This window comes from Cinclus cinclus, chromosome 1, assembly GCF_963662255.1.
Source record: "Cinclus cinclus chromosome 1, bCinCin1.1, whole genome shotgun sequence".
Classification (NCBI taxonomy): domain Eukaryota; kingdom Metazoa; phylum Chordata; class Aves; order Passeriformes; family Cinclidae; genus Cinclus; species Cinclus cinclus.
Window position 1 is genome coordinate 34,621,905 of NC_085046.1, and position 19,537 is coordinate 34,641,441.

The 19,537-nt window shown below is 40.0% G+C and overlaps 2 protein-coding genes across 3 annotated transcripts in view; one reads left to right on the top strand and one right to left on the bottom strand.

Annotated features, from left to right (window-relative positions):
* Nucleotides 1-4,113: 4,113 nt before the first annotated feature.
* BTD (biotinidase) lies at nt 4,114-8,422 on the top strand. The gene is made up of 3 exons (XM_062496114.1): nt 4,114-4,367; nt 5,746-5,895; nt 7,238-8,422. The coding sequence occupies exons 1-3, from the start codon at nt 4,137-4,139 to the stop codon at nt 8,420-8,422; spliced, it is 1,566 nt and encodes a 521-aa protein (XP_062352098.1). The 5' UTR covers nt 4,114-4,136.
* Nucleotides 8,423-16,161: 7,739 nt separating this feature from the next.
* The window catches only part of ANKRD28 (ankyrin repeat domain 28), a 74,604-nt gene continuing 71,228 nt past the window's right edge, over nt 16,162-19,537 (bottom strand). For both annotated transcript variants that reach the window (XM_062508622.1, XM_062508632.1), the window contains exon 28: nt 16,162-18,269. In XM_062508622.1, the coding sequence (XP_062364606.1) occupies nt 17,983-18,269 (287 nt within the window). In that variant the 3' untranslated portion in view covers nt 16,162-17,982. The remainder of the gene's footprint in view (nt 18,270-19,537) is intronic.

Consider the following 19,537-nt stretch of genomic DNA (forward strand, 5'->3'; position numbering starts at 1 on the left):
GCGCGGGGGGCGGGAGCGGGACCTGGAGCTGGACGGGCCTTCCCGGGTCCGGCCGGGAGCGGAGCGGGAAGGGCGGGATCGCTGCAGGCCCGGCCGCGGCCCCGGTGGCTTCCGTGAGCTCCAGGGCCGCGCGGTACCCGAGGCAGCCGGCCCCGAGCGCTCCGGCTGCGTGGGGCTGGTCAGAGGTGGCGAACACGGGGCGGGCCGAAGTCCAGGGGTTGTGTGAGGTGCCGGTGTCCGCCGCCGGCGCTCACCGGGAGAAGCGCCAGAGGAGTGCGAGACACCCTCCCAAAATCCCAGCTGAAGGATGGCGCATGTCCCTTTGTCCGGCTCGGCCCATCCCGGCGTGTCGCTGAAGTGATGCGGGTGACATCTTGTCCCTGCCCCCGCCCTCGGTTTGTCCTGCCAAGCCACTAACGATAGCAGCGCTTCGTTCGACCACGCTCGCCAAACAACAACAACGAAAAAACATGGATAGCAAAACACAAATGGTTTAGATAAGAAAAAAAACCTTCACAAAACATACATTATAAAATACTGTAATATAATGCAGTAAATAAAAGGAATAGATGGGAGGTATCAGTGGAAAACACTTTGAATTTCACTGTAGTTTATGTATTTTTAAAATACGTTGTATAATAGATTGTAGAATGGCAGCAGCATCACAATCCATGGTTATCATTCAATCTAAAAAAACACTTTGTATTTTCATAGCCAATAGGAATATTTACCTAGTAATCATTGCTGTTTGTTACTGTTATTACTGTTTATGTTGCTATTTATGTTACTATGCTATATGTTAGGCATAGCTTAACGTGCATCTGCTATTAACCACTCAGGAGGACCCAGACTAGTGCTGTGCTGCCTCTGTTATTTCAAGGTCTGTTGGATTCTTCGGAGAAGCGTGAAGAAGGGAGGGCACGTGCTGCTTTTCCCTGTGTATGCATCCAGGTGTGGTGACAGCTGACAGACTTCTAAGTTTCCAAACTTGTTGAAAAGTGAGTGACTGGATGCTTTACTTCACAACACACTGAGATCAGATGGCTCTGAAAAGGTGAATAGGACAACAGCCTGCAGTGTGACTGGGGGGGAAACTTGTCATCCAAACTTGGACACCAGTCTTTTTACCCTTTGTGTGGAACTATAACTGGAATATTTTGACTGCAAGACAGTAATACTGCTATGAAATATTTATATTTGGGCAACATGATCCTGTTGAAGCCTGTCAGGCAAAAGACCACATAAATCACAGGAAAGGGCCATAAGAGGAGGTAAAATTATAAAGCATTTTGGGTAATGAAAATTTAAAGTCATGGCTCAGGTGAGGTGACAGCTCTATAGGTTCTAAGAAAATTAACTTATCTTCAAGGGAAGGATTTATGAGATGGTGTGGCACTTTACAGTAGTAAGAACATCCAGGATGTGTCAGAGACATATTTGGAATCTCAACAGCCTAAGGGCTGAGTAAACCCTGTTGGTATCCTTATTTTGTCTGGAAAGTTTAATATACCCAAGCCCAAACCTGGGGCTTGTCATGGCTCTGGCATGTCACAAGCAATCCATGAGAGAGCAGAGTCCTGTTGTTTAAGTTGTCAGACAGGGGAAAGGCTTTAGGGAGCACTCACACAAGTGCTCGGCCATCATCTGTAGGACTAGCAGTAATCACAACCCAGGGCTGGACTCAGAGGAATTATTTCAGTTATTTAGTTGCCCCAGGTTCAGCCAGATGGGGTTGTGTAGTTGCATGTTCAGTGCTAAACCTGTTGTGCACCTAAATGAGGAAAAGATTCAGATAAGTATGTCTGAGTGTTTCTGACAACCAGGAAATGAAACTTGGTAGAAAAATAAGACCTCTCCAAGCATGTTTGTAAAAATACAACATTTTGTAAAGGCTCATTACCTGTTAATTTTTTTTTCTATTACTGTGTTTGGCTTTTAAAAAAGGCAGTTTTTCTAATGCATAGCAATTCCACCTCGTGATCTGAAACTCTCCAACTTTTTCCATCACTAGTAATGATGAATTCTAATTACATCTTAGTTGACAACTTTATTAAGGAGCAGCTGACTAGAACCCATTCCTGCCCTAAATAGGCATTTGAAGGGGTGACAAGAAATAGAAAATACAGTTTTGTCAGTGAAGTGCAACACAGCTTGTTTATTTTCAGTATGTTCCTTAACTGTGAGAGATTTCTCACCCCTGAACTCCCTCCTCCTGCTACTGCTTTATATCTTCACATATGCTTTGGTATTTCAATTGCAAAGCTGAGCTTCACAGGACAAGGAGGCCCCTCCACTTTTGATAGGCATTGCTAAATCACCCCCTGAAAGCATTGAGTGTTTCCCTCAACATGCAGAATAGCAAGGATAGCTTGTCACACATCACTTTTCAAAACTGTTTATATAAATGCAGTATCTTTAATCCATCTGATTACAGAAAGGCCAAGGTTTTATTCAGTTTTCATCACACTTTAAATAAATTTATCCTTGAAGGCATGTATGTATGGACACATTGGCTAATTAAAGCTCAAGGAAATAGGAATATGTATTTCAGCTTAGCAGCATTGAACAGCTAAGTTACTCCTGTGCCCTTAGAAGTGTTACTATTACATGTTAAGACTTTTTGGTTGAGCAAACAATTCTGCCTACCACAGGCACCAAGGTTATAATTTTGCTACATAATTTTTTCCATTTACTCATTGTTAGGTATTAAGCAGTTGGTGTTTAGGGGAAAGAAAAAAAAAGCAGTGTTGAGGACTGTTATTAGCTGCTTTTCATCCTGGAATTCAAGCAAAGAGATATTTTCAGTTAACATGCCATAGACTTTCTTTTCTGGGGTATAAAACTACATTTAATATAACATGAATAAAAATAAGACTGTGATTAGTTTAGAGTTGATCTTTTATTCCTGCTGGGCTTTAAGAAGTCTCTCCATGCATGTGTCTGTCAGTCTTTATTTGCTTTGGAAAATTTCAGGGAGTTGTAGATCACAAAGACTGAAGAGCACTAAGAGTGTTTGGGATAATTTTTTTTTTTGGATACAAGTTCCCAGAGAGCAAATACAATTAAAAAGTCAGTCACTGAACTTAGAGCTATCAATACATAGCACCAGTAGATCTCTCCTTCATGCTTTTTCAACTTCACTGGTATTTGAGATTTAATTCCTTCATGATACCAGTGACACTGTGGTGACAAATACAGAATTTTCATGTTGTGAGAATAATTCAGAATAAAAAGCATTTCTATAGGCTTTCTGAAGTGTTGCACAACCACTGACTATGTCAGTCCTTGTTCTAAGTCCTTTCCTAACTTGGGAAGTCAAAAGGTTACATGGGGAGCACATATTGCAGAGAATACCTCAGCTTTCCAGACTCAGTAATTCTTAATTTTTTTTCTAAGAAAAGCTAACTAATGCAAATGTTCTCAATTTTGTATAGATTTTTGATTTTTTTTATTACTATGAAAGCATTTTTAACCTTACCTGTCTATATTGCACGGGAGGAATGCAGATCTGATTTGCAGTCAACATTTTTACAAATGTTCAAAAAAGCTGCACTGTAGGAAAAATATTTGCCTACTTCATATGTTGAGTTGAAATACAGTGAATTCACAATCCATTAGGAGAGGTATTTTTATGACAGATAGATGCAGAAGTGGTGTCTAGTGTAATTCTCTTGGCAATTATCTGTTTCAGTATTGATAAAGTGTCCTATTTCTGCTTGACTGCTATATACAGTCTGTAAGTAATTTTAGGAAATGCTACATTTAAATACATCTCCTGTCACCGAATGGAGGAGGAACTGCAAATCTGTGAGTGGCTTTAAATTTTTCTCAAAGATGTTTTGATATATAGTGAAACAATCTATAAATGAATGTTGATTATTAAGGGAAACCAAGAAAGGAGATCATTAGAACTATATATGAAGCTTAAGTGCTTTTGGACACAGTTGTTTAAAGCAACAGTGTAGATGGATTTGTTTAGAAACAGTATGCACATGGTCATTCAGGAACTTAAAAGCACTGCACTGCTGAGAGCCTCAGTAACCATCCACACTAAATTGTAAATTTAAATTCCTGGCATGATATTTTGCTCCATCTCATCCACCCCACTTTTGTCTGGGTTTCTTTTCTCTAGATCTATGGCATTCACCATGGTGGCTCTGAGCTGGAAGCTGCCCATCTGCTTTCTCTTGTATCAAGTGGTCTCAGGAAGAGTGAGGAGGGAGGAGCACTACGTGGCGGCGGTGTACGAGCACGAGTCCATCCTGAGCCCGACCCCGGCGGCGCTGGTGGAGCGACGCTCCGCACTGGAGCTCATGGGCAAGAACCTTGACATCTATGAGCAGCAAGTGCTGGCTGCTGCCAGGCAGGTACGGCCCAGCAGCACTTGCATGTGCCCTGTGTATATATAGAGGAAGTGCTATTCGAAGATAATCTGTCACATTTGTGTTCCCAGGCAACTAAAGCTGTATTTATATCCATAACTATGGTCTGGGTTCTCAGACAATCTGACCTGCCAGCAGCTCTGAAAAAGAATCAGGCCAAGTAGCATCCCGCCTGACTCAGGCTATTCCAAGCTTGGAAAAACACGCCCATCGTTATTTAGTATAGGGAAATTAATTTTCTATTTTGGTCTGAATACCTAGCTCCTGTCTGTCTTCTTAAATGGAAGGGTTTCCTTGAAAATTTGTCTCTCTGGCAGCTGTCTTGGGTTTGGTTTTATTCCAGTGCTCTCAATGGAAATTCCTGAATGTTTCTAAAAGCTAGGGAAGTCAAATTTGGAAATTAATGTTCCACCTTTAACAACTTTGTGGAACTGAAATTTTCCATTCCTTTTTCCGACCCACCATGGAATGGTTCTCAGTCTAAATATATTTAGAGGAGAGAGACTAGTATTGCCAGCTGTTCTTTGCACAGCCTTCTTTCCTCCCCTCCTGAGAAAACCCAAACTGGTTCTAGTGACAGGAAGCAAGTGTTACTGGCCCTGAACAGAGAAGAATTGACTTTCAATTTTCAGAAATTTGTTGTTCTGGGAGAGAATAATTTCTGTTTTTATATGATTTGACAACATGATGGGGATTTTTTAGGGAAGTTCAGATGATTGGGCAGAAGCATAATAGCAATTTTTATGTAGCCCTGCACCCAAGACACATAAATTATCCCAAAGCCAGCGCATAGGTAACACGATTGAGCTGACTTTTGAAGTCTAACAGGAATTTGAGTGAGCGGTGCTGTGTCTGATTTAAGAAGAATTCACCACTTTTTTAGGAACAATTCAAATCTCCCTGAACTTCTGGCAGAGCCTCTGGCATGGCTACATTTCTACCAGACTGTCCACTGCTTCCACGGTGAACTGTTTCTGAAATCAACACTCCCAGTATCCTGTCCAACCCTAAATTACAATGGGACTTAGAGATGTCTCTTCATGCATTGGCATTTGGTTTGGAAAAATTCAGGGAGTTGTAGATCATCCCATACCAGATTAATTAAGTGGTGCTGCACCTTTGTCAAAGTGTATCTGCAAGATAAATGTATGTGTCAGGTTACATAGGTTTTTTTTTGAATACACGCTGTTACATACCTACTACATAGTTTCACCTACTGTGAAGTTGAAGAAAAGACATCTTCAAGCTGCATTTTTGGCAAAACATAATTGGGTTATCCTTAAATTTCTTTAGCTCTTTTTACCCATGAGATCCCCCTTTTCCTTTGCTTTGCCTACAAAACATGTCTTTGTTTTACATACAGGGGGCACAGATCATTGTTTTTCCTGAAGATGGAATCCATGGCTTCAACTTCACCAGAAGCTCCATTTACCCTTACTTAGATTTTGTTCCACATTCACACTCTGGGAAGTGGAATCCCTGCAGAGAGCCCTATTTGTTCAATGACACAGAGGTAAACATGGGGGTGATGCCTGCAGAGGTGGGATAACCTAATGCTCCAAGTGGGAAATAGTTCAAGTTGTTTGCTTAGGGAAGTAAGCAAGAAATTTAACCACTCCTAGTACCAGGTTCTGTTTTCGTGGTTGCCCAAGCTCTGCCCAGTTTCATTCTTAGCAGAGGAGGGTTTAGATCCATAAATGCAAGGAGATCAGTTATGTATGAACCATCTGGATTTTTCATTTTCTCCTCCCAAGCTCTGAAGTGGTAACTGCTCTCTTGTAAGATCCGTTTTATGTGGTTTTAGTTTGAATGACATTTTTTTATACAAAACAACACAGCAGTATCTTCCCTTTTGGTGCATTCTCATTACTCGGCTTTAATGACTTAGTGACATCACAGCATTCTGACTCAGCAATCATTGCCAAAAGATTAGCACAAGTAACAGGACTTACCTGCTACAATGTAATAACAGAAGTCACAGACTGACAGGTAAGATTACATAAGATATGACCTGGATGTTAGAAAAATAGTATTGCCATTGACTGTTCTGGACCTGAACTGAAAATAACCATGCTCAGTAAATACAAGTCTGCTAGCTTCTTTCATTCAGTCTAATGAAAGAAATCATGCCTATAGCTAGTGAGCAGGATTTGTGTGTGAACATGAATCGCAGCTGTAAACAATGATCTTTTTTGGCCTATGAATCTTTGTTACCAATGATCATGGCCAAGCAAGAACTTAGTTTGCCATTCAGATGCTGTTTGTAGATTGCAGTAATGTCAGTCTTTGGTACAGCTCTCCGTGTTATAGAAGAAATATCCCAGTAATACTGTGGTTTACAATGTTTTCTATTTCTTTGCTGTAATATGCAAGGTCTGTCCCTTTCCATCTCTGCTTTTCTTTTTAAAAAATTACAGTAAAAACATCCAGGTGCAGATGATCATTATTAGACATTTGCTGTTCTGAAGGCACACACAGATCAGTTGTGCTGCCTTGGCAAAGCTTTCAGCTGACATACTGAGTATTTTAAAGCCATTGGTGCTTTAAAAAGTTACAAGTTTCTAAAAACTAACACCTTTGGAATAGGTTTATTTACTTCCTTCCTTCTGAGGAAATAAAACTCAGACAAATTTTTTCAGAGCTGTTTTAAAATAAACATCTGAAATACCTTTCTGCCTACAAAGCTACTGGTTCCAGTAGCTCTTGTCACGAAATTATCAGTGCTTTTAAATTTTACAGATATGTCTAAATGTGTTCAATTTTGAATTTCCAAAATAATAATTTGGAAAGTATGAAATAAGTCATAGGTACTTAAGTAAACGAAAGCACTCCTATTTCTCCATACTGTTTTCCAGGTCGTCCAGCGCCTGAGCTGCATGGCTCTGAAGAACAAGATATTCCTCGTGGCCAACTTAGGGACCAAGCAGCCGTGTGAGCGCTCGGATCCTGGGTGCCCGTCGGACGGGAGGTACCAGTTCAACACCAACGTGGCGTTTGCCGCAGACGGAACGCTGCTGGCCACGTACCGCAAACACAATCTGTACTTCGAGTACGCTTTTGACACCCCTCCAGAGCCAGACTATGCATTCTTTGACACCCCTTTTGCTGGCAAGTTTGGCATGTTCACTTGCTTTGACATACTCTTTTTTGAGCCTGCTGTGAACCTTATCAGACAATACAACTTGAAGCAAATTGTCTATCCAACTGCCTGGATGAACCAGCTCCCGCTTTTGTCTGCTGTAGAGTTTCAGCAAGCTTTTGCAACAGCTTTCAATGTCAATATTTTAGCAGCCAACATCCACCACCCTACGTTGGGCATGACAGGGAGTGGCATATATACTCCAGTCAAATCATTCATCTACCACAACATGGAAAGTTATGGTGGCAAGCTCATAGTAGCAGAAATTCCTGTGATTACTGCAGATTATAAAACCAATTCAGAGAGCAATGAAAGATTTAGAGAGAGCTTACATGACTCATGCAAGACTTTTACGAGCACCTCACTGGATGATGACGTTTGCTTTAAGGAGCAAGAAGAGATTGCTGGCAGAGTATCTGAAGGAGGAAAGGAACAGTCACCTCCTTCCTTTTATGCAGAAATGATGTATGACAACTTCACTTTTGTTCCTGTATGGGGGGAAAAAGGAGAGGTCCAGGTTTGTGCCAATACCCTTTGTTGTTATTTAAACTACCAGAGAGCTGTTTTAACTGATGAATTATATGCTCTGGGAGTTTTTGATGGGCTCCATACAGTGCATGGCACATACTATGTCCAGGCCTGTGCCTTGGTGAAGTGTGGTGGTCTCAGTTTTAGCACTTGTGGACAGGAGGTCACAGATGCCACTGCTCTGATAGATTTCCAGCTATGGGGAAATATGAGCACCCCTTACATCTTTCCTTTGCTGCTGACATCTGGTATTACCTTGGACTTTGCTGATCACATGGGCTGGAAAAACAACCACTATTTCCTCAGCAAAAATAGAACATCTTTTGGCCTCCTGACAGCTGCTGTCTATGGACGATGGTATGAAAAGGACTAGCACAGATATCTGACTGAGTCAGAAAACAGCTGCCCCTATGTTCAGAGTATGTGTCTTAACAGAAGTTGAACATCCATATTTCCAAGAGGTTCAGGTGTGTTTGTCCCATCAATGCCTGATTGGGTCCCACATTTGAAATAATGGTTGTAAGCACAGTCTGTACCACTGTCATATCAGGATTTAAAGAACTGCCTTGGAAAGGTAAAGGCTTGATGTGATCTTGTGAGAAGTTTTATACCAGAAAATAACACTTCTCATTTCAACTGAATTTGTTCATTTAATCCTGTTTTTGGGGGTATGGAAATGAATGGAATAGAAAACTACTGCAAAAAACCCCTCAAAAAACAAACAAACAAAAAAAAAGAAAGGGAAGGAAGACACAAATATTGTGCATAACATACACAAACCCATGTAGGTATACATACACAAAGATTTTATGTGCTGAGGTTCTGATTTCTGGTTAGGGTGCCATGACTGTTTTTTTCTTAGAGTAAAAAACTCGCAGCTGAAATCATTACCAGTGACTGGCCACCTGGGTAAAGGTAAACATGTTACACATTTACCTGGGTGTTACAGCTGTAAACATCTACAGAATAGCTAGTCTGGGGAACAGGATATCTATGTGAAGGTGAACAAGGTATCAATGACTGTGAAAACCCAGACTGCAGCAAGACACAATTCACAAGAAATTCTGTTTAAAGAAAACACCAGCACTGAGTATCAGTGGCCACGTTATGTACTGCTTGAGTACTTCATCTTTCCCTGTTTAAAGGAGAAGTCATTTTAAAACTGCTTTAACTTTAAGACATCTTGCACACTGTTCATGAATTTATTCAAGAGGAGTTATGAAAAGCACATAGTAAGATGTGGGACAGCAAGGATTTTGCATCAGTGCTTCATGTGCCAAATGGCAGGTTAGTGTGCTGAGTAAAACACACCATTCTTTCCAGAGCAAGAACTAGATAAAGTGCTATAGCTGTTGTACTGCAGTGAAGAAGCTGGGAAGAGAATATTCAAAGGCTATTAACTTGGCATTTAATTCAGACAAGTTAATATATTCTCAAGCATTATAATTTTATGGGGTCTTATTGGCTATTATGACTTCATATGGGTAATGGCTGTTGAGTAATGGAATAAAAAATAATGTTATATATATGAACATATAAAAAAATATATATAATAAAACAACAATTTCTTTGGTGAGTCCTTGTGTTCCAGCTGCTCTGTTAGTCAGGCTGGAAGGAGCAGAGCACAGGAGAAAGGAAAGCTGGGAGTCTCCCTTTGTTTTGGTGGTCTGAGTTGGTTCAAACTCAAACCACCACAGTTACAAGGTTGAGCCCTGAGACATGCGTAATCAGCTCCTGCTTCAAATGAACTCACTTTCTGGTTTCACAAAGCAAAACAACCAAAACATTGCTGAATTTCTACCTTAGGGTAATTGTGGAAGAAGATCTTGGCCTCTATTAAACGTTCCTCCAGTCTGTATCCCTGTGTGTCTGACCCTCATTGAACACTGCTCTGATACAGCAGCACACCAGGTTTGTTTATCCTGCAGCATATATTGAACAGAAATATAGAGAGGGGAAAGTCTCTGTCTCATTAGGCATAAACTTGCTGCTATAAAAGTAGGCCATTCCACCACAGGGTAATTAAAGATCACTAAGTCTTTGGCACCCGTACCATGTTCTTGCTGAATTGCTGCATGATTCCAGGACGTACAGGGTAGAACAGAAAAGCATTTGCAGTGCTTGTTGGTGCTTCTGCTTCTAGTACCACATGACCAAATCTGAAAGAATGGAACAATGAACAACTGGAGATCTCAGCTCTCAGGACCCTCCACTTTGGAGGCTGAAAAACATGCAGCTTCATGCACTAAAATACTCTTTGGGATTTATTTCCAGAGCAGACCATTATCACAGTAAGTCAAGCTAAACAAATAAATAGCATTACACATATTTGCTGTGCTTAAAGGAAGAAGTGGTATTTATCTGTGAAATACTTACAAAGTGTGTCCCAAAAGCTATTCTAACTCTGGGTACGTTGAAATTGTCAGAACAATACCTTCTAGCCCTACTGGAGTTTGCATGAGTCTACATTCCTGTCTCCTCCCCGAGAAGAGCAGGCATTAAGTATCAGAGAGTGTTCTCATACCTTATTCCCTTCACCCAAAACAGCTGCCTCAAGCAAGGGGACACTGGTAAAGGACAAACAGGCAGTCCTAGACACAATGGATTAGCAGGAAGTATCTGCTCCTGCCTCCCACCCTGATCTTTGAGTAACAGCAGATCTGTCTCTCTGAGCTGGGGTGACCAGCAGTAACCTCCAACAACACCAGACTTTGGTGGCTTCTGGAAGTGTGTGCTGGAGCATCAATTTCAGCACTGCTCTGTTCCCAAACAAGTCTGCAGTTTTGTGAGTGAAGCTACTTACCTCATGCTGAGGAGGTGTGAGAAGCCTTCAGCAAAGGTGGATGCTCACTACTAACACTGTAATGCAGCCCATCATCTAATGAATATGAACAGTTTTATTAAGGCTTCCCGAGTCTTTCCTGTCTGAGAGTGGAACAAAACTAAACCAGGACACAAGGATTTTAAACATAGAAGAAATAGAGCTGAAATCTAGAGCAGCTTTAAACCCATCAGTCTGTGGACCAAAGTGAAACTAGGATTTGGGAATTTGTACTGACACTAAAGAAACTTCCTCTCTGAGACAGCAGGGGATGGTGTCTTTAAAGGACACTGCTCCTTTAGGAGGATGCAGGGAAGGATAACAACCATAGAAACTCTCTGTCCAGGTACATGAGTCAGAGGGGTTTGGAAGGTTCCTCATAAGGGATCTGCTGCCTCAGGATTCACAGTGATTTTTCTAGGTGAATGCTGGGATACTCTCCTTACCATGAGAGAAACACCAGAGAGCACATCAAAGGATCAGCTGGAAAACAGAATCTTGGAGTTGAGCTATCAAGAGGCATGGGAAGAGGCTGAGGTGACACAGTCTGTTCAAATCAGAGACCTTCACAATGCCCAACTGGGCATAAGCTCCTTTAGGCAGATCTCAACCAGTGAAATAAAAACCCCAAATATTCACAGGCTGAACTGAATTATCACTCCATCCAGCTTTTAAAAGTCAACAACAATGAAAATATTAGAGGGAATCACTGTGCTCTCCTTTTTCCCTGCCCTGGGAGAGTATGTGTGGGCAACAGAGATCAGAAATCAGAGACAACAGTGGGACCCACAGCAAATGAAACAAACTCTTGGTAGAAGAGATCAGAAAGGTTGAATTCATTAAGACTTTAATAGGTTGGGAAGATTTTTAGAAAATTTTGCAGACATTTTGAGTAACAAAGTTTGGCAAAGGACAGAAAATACCTGATGGGATACATGAATCACTAGATTTTGCTTTAAAACTTTTTAAGCTATCTAATCTATTCTTTTAACATAGAACACCTGAGATGTCAGACTTAGGTCAGATCCCAGGTACAGAGAAGAAAATCTGCAAATCTGTCCTTTGACAAGGCTTCAAAGCAGGTTTTGTTTTGTTCTGCTGTAAACCTGAATAGCAAGAGTTCTGGCTGCATCTATTGCAATTTTAATTTAAAAAGATTGTAAGGTGTTTTTTTTCCTCTTTAAATATTTAGTGACACCATCAATGTGAAGACAGTTTGAAAGGCTCTTTGGGTTCTCTATTACTCAACTATGTTTACAGTTACATGGGGGAATACTGCAAGATCTCTTTCCCAACCTCGGCTTAAAAATTGCCAAAACAAAGAATGGAGTGAACTAAATTTATCCTAATGAAAAATAACACACAGCACATCAGGGAAGTATGGATAATTTAAATACTGCTTTATTTGAAGACAAATAGTGTGCTAAAGAGACTGGGATACCAGGTTGGAAAGAGTGGCAAGAAATCTTGGAGTCCTTTAAGCAAGGACATTCATCTTTCCCTGTCAGGAAAGTTCAGAGATGAGCTGTAGAATTTGAAAATTTTAGTCATGTTTATAACCTAATCTTCCCCAGGGAAAGGAAACCAAAACAGTCTTGTGATCTTGCTGAGCTCTAGATGCCTCAACAACTGAACATAATGCTCTTTCCAAGGCTGCCATTTCAGACCACTTTTCACTCAGTAGGTCTGAGAGGGAACATAGGTCAGGCTGGGGGCCTGGGTAACATTCACCATTTCCAGCCAGGCATTTCTTCCTCCTGTTAAGCAGTAAAATGAAGGGATTTTGTGATAAGGCTTACGGAATCTCATAAATACAGTAACAGGGGAGAGTCTTAAGAATAGCCAGCTGTTTCATCATTAAAATGAATGCACTTTTCACTTAAAGTTCAAAAACATACAGATGCTACAGTGAGAGAAGGACCCCAGAAAAAGCAAAAAGCCAATGCTATCAGCTAACAAAGAGGCTCGTGCTGTGTCCCTTCTCATTTCATAGGATATGACTGGAGAGAACCCACAAAGATCATTGAAGCCCAACTCCTGGCCTTGCATGTGATCACCCCAAGGCTCCACACTTCCAGGAGCATTTACCACCTCAGGTTTCAGTCTGTAAAGTTTGGAGCCCCATGTTTTATAAATTCTTATCTTGTCCAATTCAGAGTCACCGCTACATATTTATATACAAAAAATGTTTTCCATCCCAATCAGAATTCTACTCCAACTGTCCTGCCAGGTTCTGCAGCATATTAAGGAGGATTATAAGGAAATCATCACAAATCTCTGAGATTACTGCAAGAGGCAGTAACTATTCATCTTGGATTTAAGGATTTGTACGAATTGGCTTGAGGCTTTAAGAATTCAAATTCGTGATATTAATATCAATTTTACCAAGTTTGAATTCAGACCTATGGAAGTTGTGTTAGAATTTTAAAGTACTTCTTAATAAGTTTAAAAAAGGCCCTTCTTTCCAAGGTCTAGTTAGTCTGATTCCAGCAGGACTGGATTATCAGAAATTCCTGTCAGCAGGAATCAATGCTTTTTAACCAAAAGTGTGATGGCATTTCTTTCGTGGATACATACCATCAGCAGAGGCCCAGTGCAAAGTGGGAGATGAGGAAAATCCTCAGGCTGCTCCTGCAGGTGTAGCCAGGGAAGCCCATGGAGCTCCCTCACCCACACTGTGGTACACAGAGCCAAAGAGCACGACCTCCAGTTCTGCAGAACTGCTGTTACCATAAACATTTACCCTTTTTATTTAGGTTTCAGTTTTTTAGGATGCCCTGCAGACATCTAGCACTGTTAAAAACTGTTCCCTGATTGTGACAAACTTTTCACAAGTAATGCTAACCAGTTCTTTGGGCAGTATTCACTGACACTTCCCATCTTTCTACATGCTGATCTCTCACCCAGTTATCACAGGATCAACAACATAAAGGTCACCACACTTCTTTTTTATTCGCAAAAGAGAACATGAGTTACCCAAACACTTGTGTTACCCCCCAACCAACTGCATTTAATGAACATTATCTTAATTTTTTTTTCTAGTGGCTATAAATAGACCACGTTATTCTGGGTTACTACGGTAGTTGTTGTCTTTAAATGGGTACAATCTGGGCAAGACAGAAAGGCTAATTCCTCTCTAGCTAAACCTGAATTAATTGGGTTGGAGAATCTGTAAACATTATCTCATGCTCTTTTTTAGTAATCTTCCCTACAGTTTAGGTAACAGTTCTGGGCTCTTTAGTGCTTCTTTTAACACCTGTGTAGATGTTAAAAGGAGCAAAACTTTGAAGTAATAATTTTTACATATCAACTTCTTTTCCAACCAAACATTTGTTAATTCCTTAGCCTGGTAGCCAAAACCAGAACACAGACAAGTCAGAATTTTAAACAAATTACCAGAAAAGCCCCCCAAACAATTGCAATCAATCTAAGTTTAAAAAGTGCCTAGAATAAAAGTTCTGACTGTTCCACATATATTTATACAATTATTTTGGAGACTTCTAAGCACAGGAAGGTGATAAAAACTTACAAGAGGAAATACAAAGCAGGACAGAGAAGCCAAGATTTTACATGGAATTACATGAAAAATCTCAGTTGGTGTAGGGTGACTCTTAGGGAGAGACAGATTGATTCATCACCTTATCAGCATCCAGCATTTATCCTGCAACATGACACTCTAAGAGTAGTAGCTCAGCCTATGAGGTTAATACTGACATGGCACTTTCTCCTGCAGAACATTTATACTGAGAATGGAAAACCCATAAAACATCCCAGAAGCCACAGTACACAGAAAGATGAGTAGAGCCAGCTGTCCTCATTCCTTAGGTCCATTTTATTTTTTCCCTCCCCCAGGACAAAAAAGGATTTCTTTTATTCTAATATATTGCTTCAGTAGTCCAGCCAAGGCTCACTGCTCTCCCTTGGTGAAAATCCAAGAGATTGTTTGGATAAAGGCTGTTAAGAATAGCTGTGCAATATTCATCTGTAGAAAATCAGGAGGATTTCTTTTAGAAAAATGGAGGTTCCGACATAACTTTCTGGAAATGAATAGAGCTCCAACTGAGGTATGAACATTTTCTTTAAACCCCCACCAAGACATCATCATTTGCTTTTTAGAAACAAGGAACCTGCTGTTCCTTGACCTCTCATTAAAGAAGTGGTCTCTGAGCACAGTGCCACAGTCTTTAAACAAATCACGTTCCATTTTTGGAACTAGACCATATTATAATAATAGTCTTAATTATAACTTACAAGGCACAATTGCTGTCCTACCCATACTTCCAGGTAGTAATAGAGTTTTGGGTTTCATTTTTTTTTAACAAATACATGCAAATTGCAAGGTGCAGGCTCACTGAATAAACTGCAATGATAAGATACATGAGATACACAAATCATGTAACTCTGAATTCCTAAGTGGATTTAAGAATTCATAATTAGAAAAGACATATTTTTAGCTCAAGAACGTTCACAAAACCTAAGTTAAATAATGCCATTTCATGCAGTGAGAAACTTCTACTCAAGAGGTGAGTAGCCACGAAATGAAAGGCACAATTTCTGATTGACATAAGGAAACAAACACGATCAACAGCACTGTTTTCTGCATGTCCCTGTATTCCATATCCAAATCTTCGACTTTTAAACAAACCAATGCCATCTGAGCTTTTCCTCTGTCACCCAGGCACACAGTGGTCATGAACAGCTCAGCTTCTACTGCACTGCAATTTTTCCAGCAGGACAGGAGCGTCCCCTGCTATAGTTTGTGTCCTATGGCTACAGACAACACACAGAGATAACAGGTCATCTCCAAGTCAGACAGAGATCAGCATAGATAATAAAGACCTATTAATATAATCCTTTTACAGTGCTTTTGAATTAACATCTAAGTTTCACAAACAGAAACATGCAGCTGTTACCTTTCAAATAACAGACACACCACTTGGCCTTCTCATCAGGTTTCCCACAAGCATTTGAGGAAAAAATGGGTCCATGCTGCTTCAGCCTTCGAATTTAAATAGTTGCAGTGAATCCCAAGACAGGCCAATGTGGATCCTGTGAGTGCTGACTGAGGCAGAAACATCACTGCCACAGAACCACACATGTGAGATTGAGAGGGAAGACAGCACAGAAATCACAACCTCCCTGAAGTCCTCTAACTCTGCTCAGAGATCAACAATGAACACAGGCACAAGTGGTTAAGAAAGCAATGTTTATAAGGAAACCTAAAGGAATAATCAAGTAATGCAATATTTAAAATTACTTTAAGTAGCTCACCTTCACTTTAGAATTAAAATGCTGGCAAAGCTGTTGTGAAGATTTTATAAACTCCAACAGTTCGACAAGGGACTTTGTCATTAATTCTTAGTACATACAAATAAATTATTCATTACTAGAACTCACATTTGGGTTTTATTATATTCTGTAAAATATACAGGAATCTTGAAGTACTGAAAGAGTGCAGGTAAATACAGTATTCAAGCAGTCACTATTTCTATGTACATGCTCATTAATTCTTCAAAACCCCCACAAAATTATCAAATAGATCAAAATATTGTCCCATGTTTCCACACTATGTTCAGAAAAGCAGCTGTTAATTTACAATATCAAAGATTTCCAGTTTCACAATACAAAAAAAAGGATAAAAATGAAATTGGAATCAGTTTGTAGTAATTTATTTGTACTTTGCCAGGACATGCAAGGATTCCTTGCATGTACATAAACAAATTCACTTGAAAAGTAACAGTTATTGTTAAAGCAAGGCCAAATTAAGCAAATTCAAATTTAACAGACAAAACTTCAGCTTACTTATGTCAGTTTTTCATTCATCAGGCAAATAAAAAAAACACAGTAGTCTGTTATAAATTAAAAAAAAAATAAAATTGGGCGAGTCTGAACTACATTACAGGGACCTGTTTTTGCTGTTTATTTTCTAAATGGAGCACAACAAAGATACACAGCTCTTCCCACAGACCAGACACTGTACTTTTTTCTCTAACAGGGAATTATAGTTTTAAATTCACCTCCCCTCCTCCCTCCCCCTCTGTAAATCTGGGATTTAAAAAAAAAAGTGACAGGGATATACAATTTTAATCTTACATACAAATTTATGATGTAAGGAAGTAGATAAATTACTGAAAAGAACTCTCAGTCACAACAGGGTTATCAAGACATATCAATTAAATTTTTTATGCAGTTTCATAGTTTCCAAGTTACTCATGTATTTTTAAATTAAGAAAACTTCCATCAAAAACCCAAAAGTTAAAAAAAAAAATCTGTAACTGTGCAACAATTAATTCTTTCCTCCCACATCTCCCACCCCTTCCTTCCCTTATTACACTGTACATTTTTCACCCTGACTGCACCTTGTTAGCTGGTTTAATTTTAGTATTATAAAATTTTGACAGATCATTTTCATTTCACCTAAAAGAAAAAGAAAATAAAAATTAAATGCACATCTGCTTTTCTGTCATGGTACATTTAATAGTGTTGGAAGGCTTTCAGATTATTAAAAAAAAATAAAATTCAACATTTAAACCCAAATTTAAGCTTCTTTTCCAGAAGTAGTTAAGGTTTGATTGAAATAACTTCTCAAATAACCTATTCCAGTTTTCACAAAAACATATTTAATTAAAAAAATCTTTAAGTTATTTGGTCCTTTGGCAATTTGCAGCACAAACAATGCCTACTGTACCAAACTCATTTATTGCCTTCAAAATGGTTTTAGGTTTATTGAGAGCATTTGAATCTAGCATCCTTTGTCTTGTACAATAGTGTTGTTCATTTACACCAAGTTGGGTGCCCAGTCTGCAGGAATTACTCCTGGCACCAAAAACAGAATGGTAGAATACAGTTACATAAAACAGTTTTGACATTCTTTTTTTTTTTTTTTGCCATGGATTCCAAGTACTTATTCAAGAATTTATGCTTCTTCTGCAAAATTATGCTCTTAAAAATCTTCCTAGAGTCTCACAGATTTCTTTTTATATGCAACCACAATAAAAAAACATCTTCTCAAAGGTGTGTCCTCCTTCTGTATTCAAACAGCAACAGATTTCTGATAGCATGAGTCTGACCTTTCAGCGTGAGGGTTCACTCAGACCTATAAAAAGTATCTTCTAATAGGTCTCAGAATCTGAGTCATTGAGCTCGTCGTCTTCTGTGTAGGGGTAGCCACCTTCCCTGCCAATGTTGTTGAAAGTACAGTAGGAGCTGTGGTCACTCCTCATGATTGGCAAGGAATCGAAGGTGACAGTTTTTGAGGTGTTGGTGTAATGATTAATGGCATTGAAGGTGAGAGAGGGCAATGTGCTGCTTGATGAAACAGGCATCATGGTGGCCAGGATGAGAGCCAGGCAGTCGGCCACGTCCTTGTTGGGCGCGCAGGCCAAAGCCGGCGTGTAACCTGAAAATCAAGAGAAAACAAAACCTTCATTTAAAATAAAGACAATATACAAATCTCTCCAAGTTCATACAGTCTGTCAGCTGCAAAAGTATTTTACATTGCTTAGTTCCGCACTGTTTAAAAAACAACAGCAAAAAAGAAATAAATGCATTATCAATTAGTATTTTAAACTTCTGGTTACAAAAACAATCTTGAAATTAATGGGCTTTGCAAAAAAAAGGATATAACTGCTTTGTAAAGCACAGCCAAACACTCTAGGCCAGTGAGAAAAGCCCAGGTCTGAAAATGGTGAGGAAGTCACCTGGCTGAGGAGAGACAATTAAAAGCAGCCAACAGGGATAGGTGATGGCATTGACTAAAGAGCTACTGCACAAACTACAGCTCAAATGTTTCTTCATCCAGAATCTCCACCACAGCTGTTCATCACAGACAGTTACTTTGATAACACTGTCATCTCAGTAACAAGCTGGCTAAAGGATCAAGGCCAGTCAATTGAAAAGGCAGAGTATAAATTAACCTATACTTTATTACAATATTCAATAATATAAATTATAAAGCCAATGCCTAATTTTCTTTAAATTAAGAAATCCAGAGAAGTTTGAGGAAATGCCAGCTTCGTTAGCAGGCTAGAACTTGAAGGAAAGCCTCTTGGTTGCCCAACTGGTCCAACCAAACTTCTGCCAGGCATTGGTGCTGTGACAACCCCCAAATGCAGAGGTCTCAGGCTATGGAATGATCTGCAGTCAGGTCATGTGGCTGTGACATATCTTCTGGTTTTCTGTGGCTCTAATAATCCTCCGCCATTGTTCCTTCTGCAGCTTCCCTTCTCTGTGTACTTGCCTCTATTCATTCAATGGCAAGAAAAATGCTTCAAATTCTCCTCACCAGAGATCCATGCATTGCTCCTGTCTCAGGCTTATCCATTCGGATGGCGCCTGAGGGTGAGTTCTGGCACAGGTCTTGGTGCATCTACAGCACCAAGGGACTGCACTTGGTGGTGCCACTGTCAGCTCTAAAAACAGGGCAGTCTCCTAAGTACAGCCACAGATCACAGCTAATTCTGCTGCCAAGAGCAGGACAAGTTCTCCTCCCCTGGCTCCACCCGGCGGCGTGTGCCCAGGTCACCCTGCAGCACCTCTCACTGTGTGGGACAGAAATGCCCACAATGAGCTCCAAAGGAAAACTCATATTCAGGTACATTTGGGAAGTCCCACACTACCCCAAAGTCCACAACTTTAAGGTGTACAACATCCAAGTAAAAAGCACAC

Coding starts and splice junctions, on each gene's coding strand:
- BTD (XM_062496114.1), top strand. CDS start 4,137: ATGGCATTCACCATGGTGGCTCTGAGCTGGAAGCTGCCCATCTGCTTT. Junction 4,368..5,745: donor TGCTGGCTGCTGCCAGGCAG/GTACGGCCCAGC, acceptor TTTTACATACAG/GGGGCACAGATCATTGTTTT. Junction 5,896..7,237: donor ATTTGTTCAATGACACAGAG/GTAAACATGGGG, acceptor ACTGTTTTCCAG/GTCGTCCAGCGCCTGAGCTG.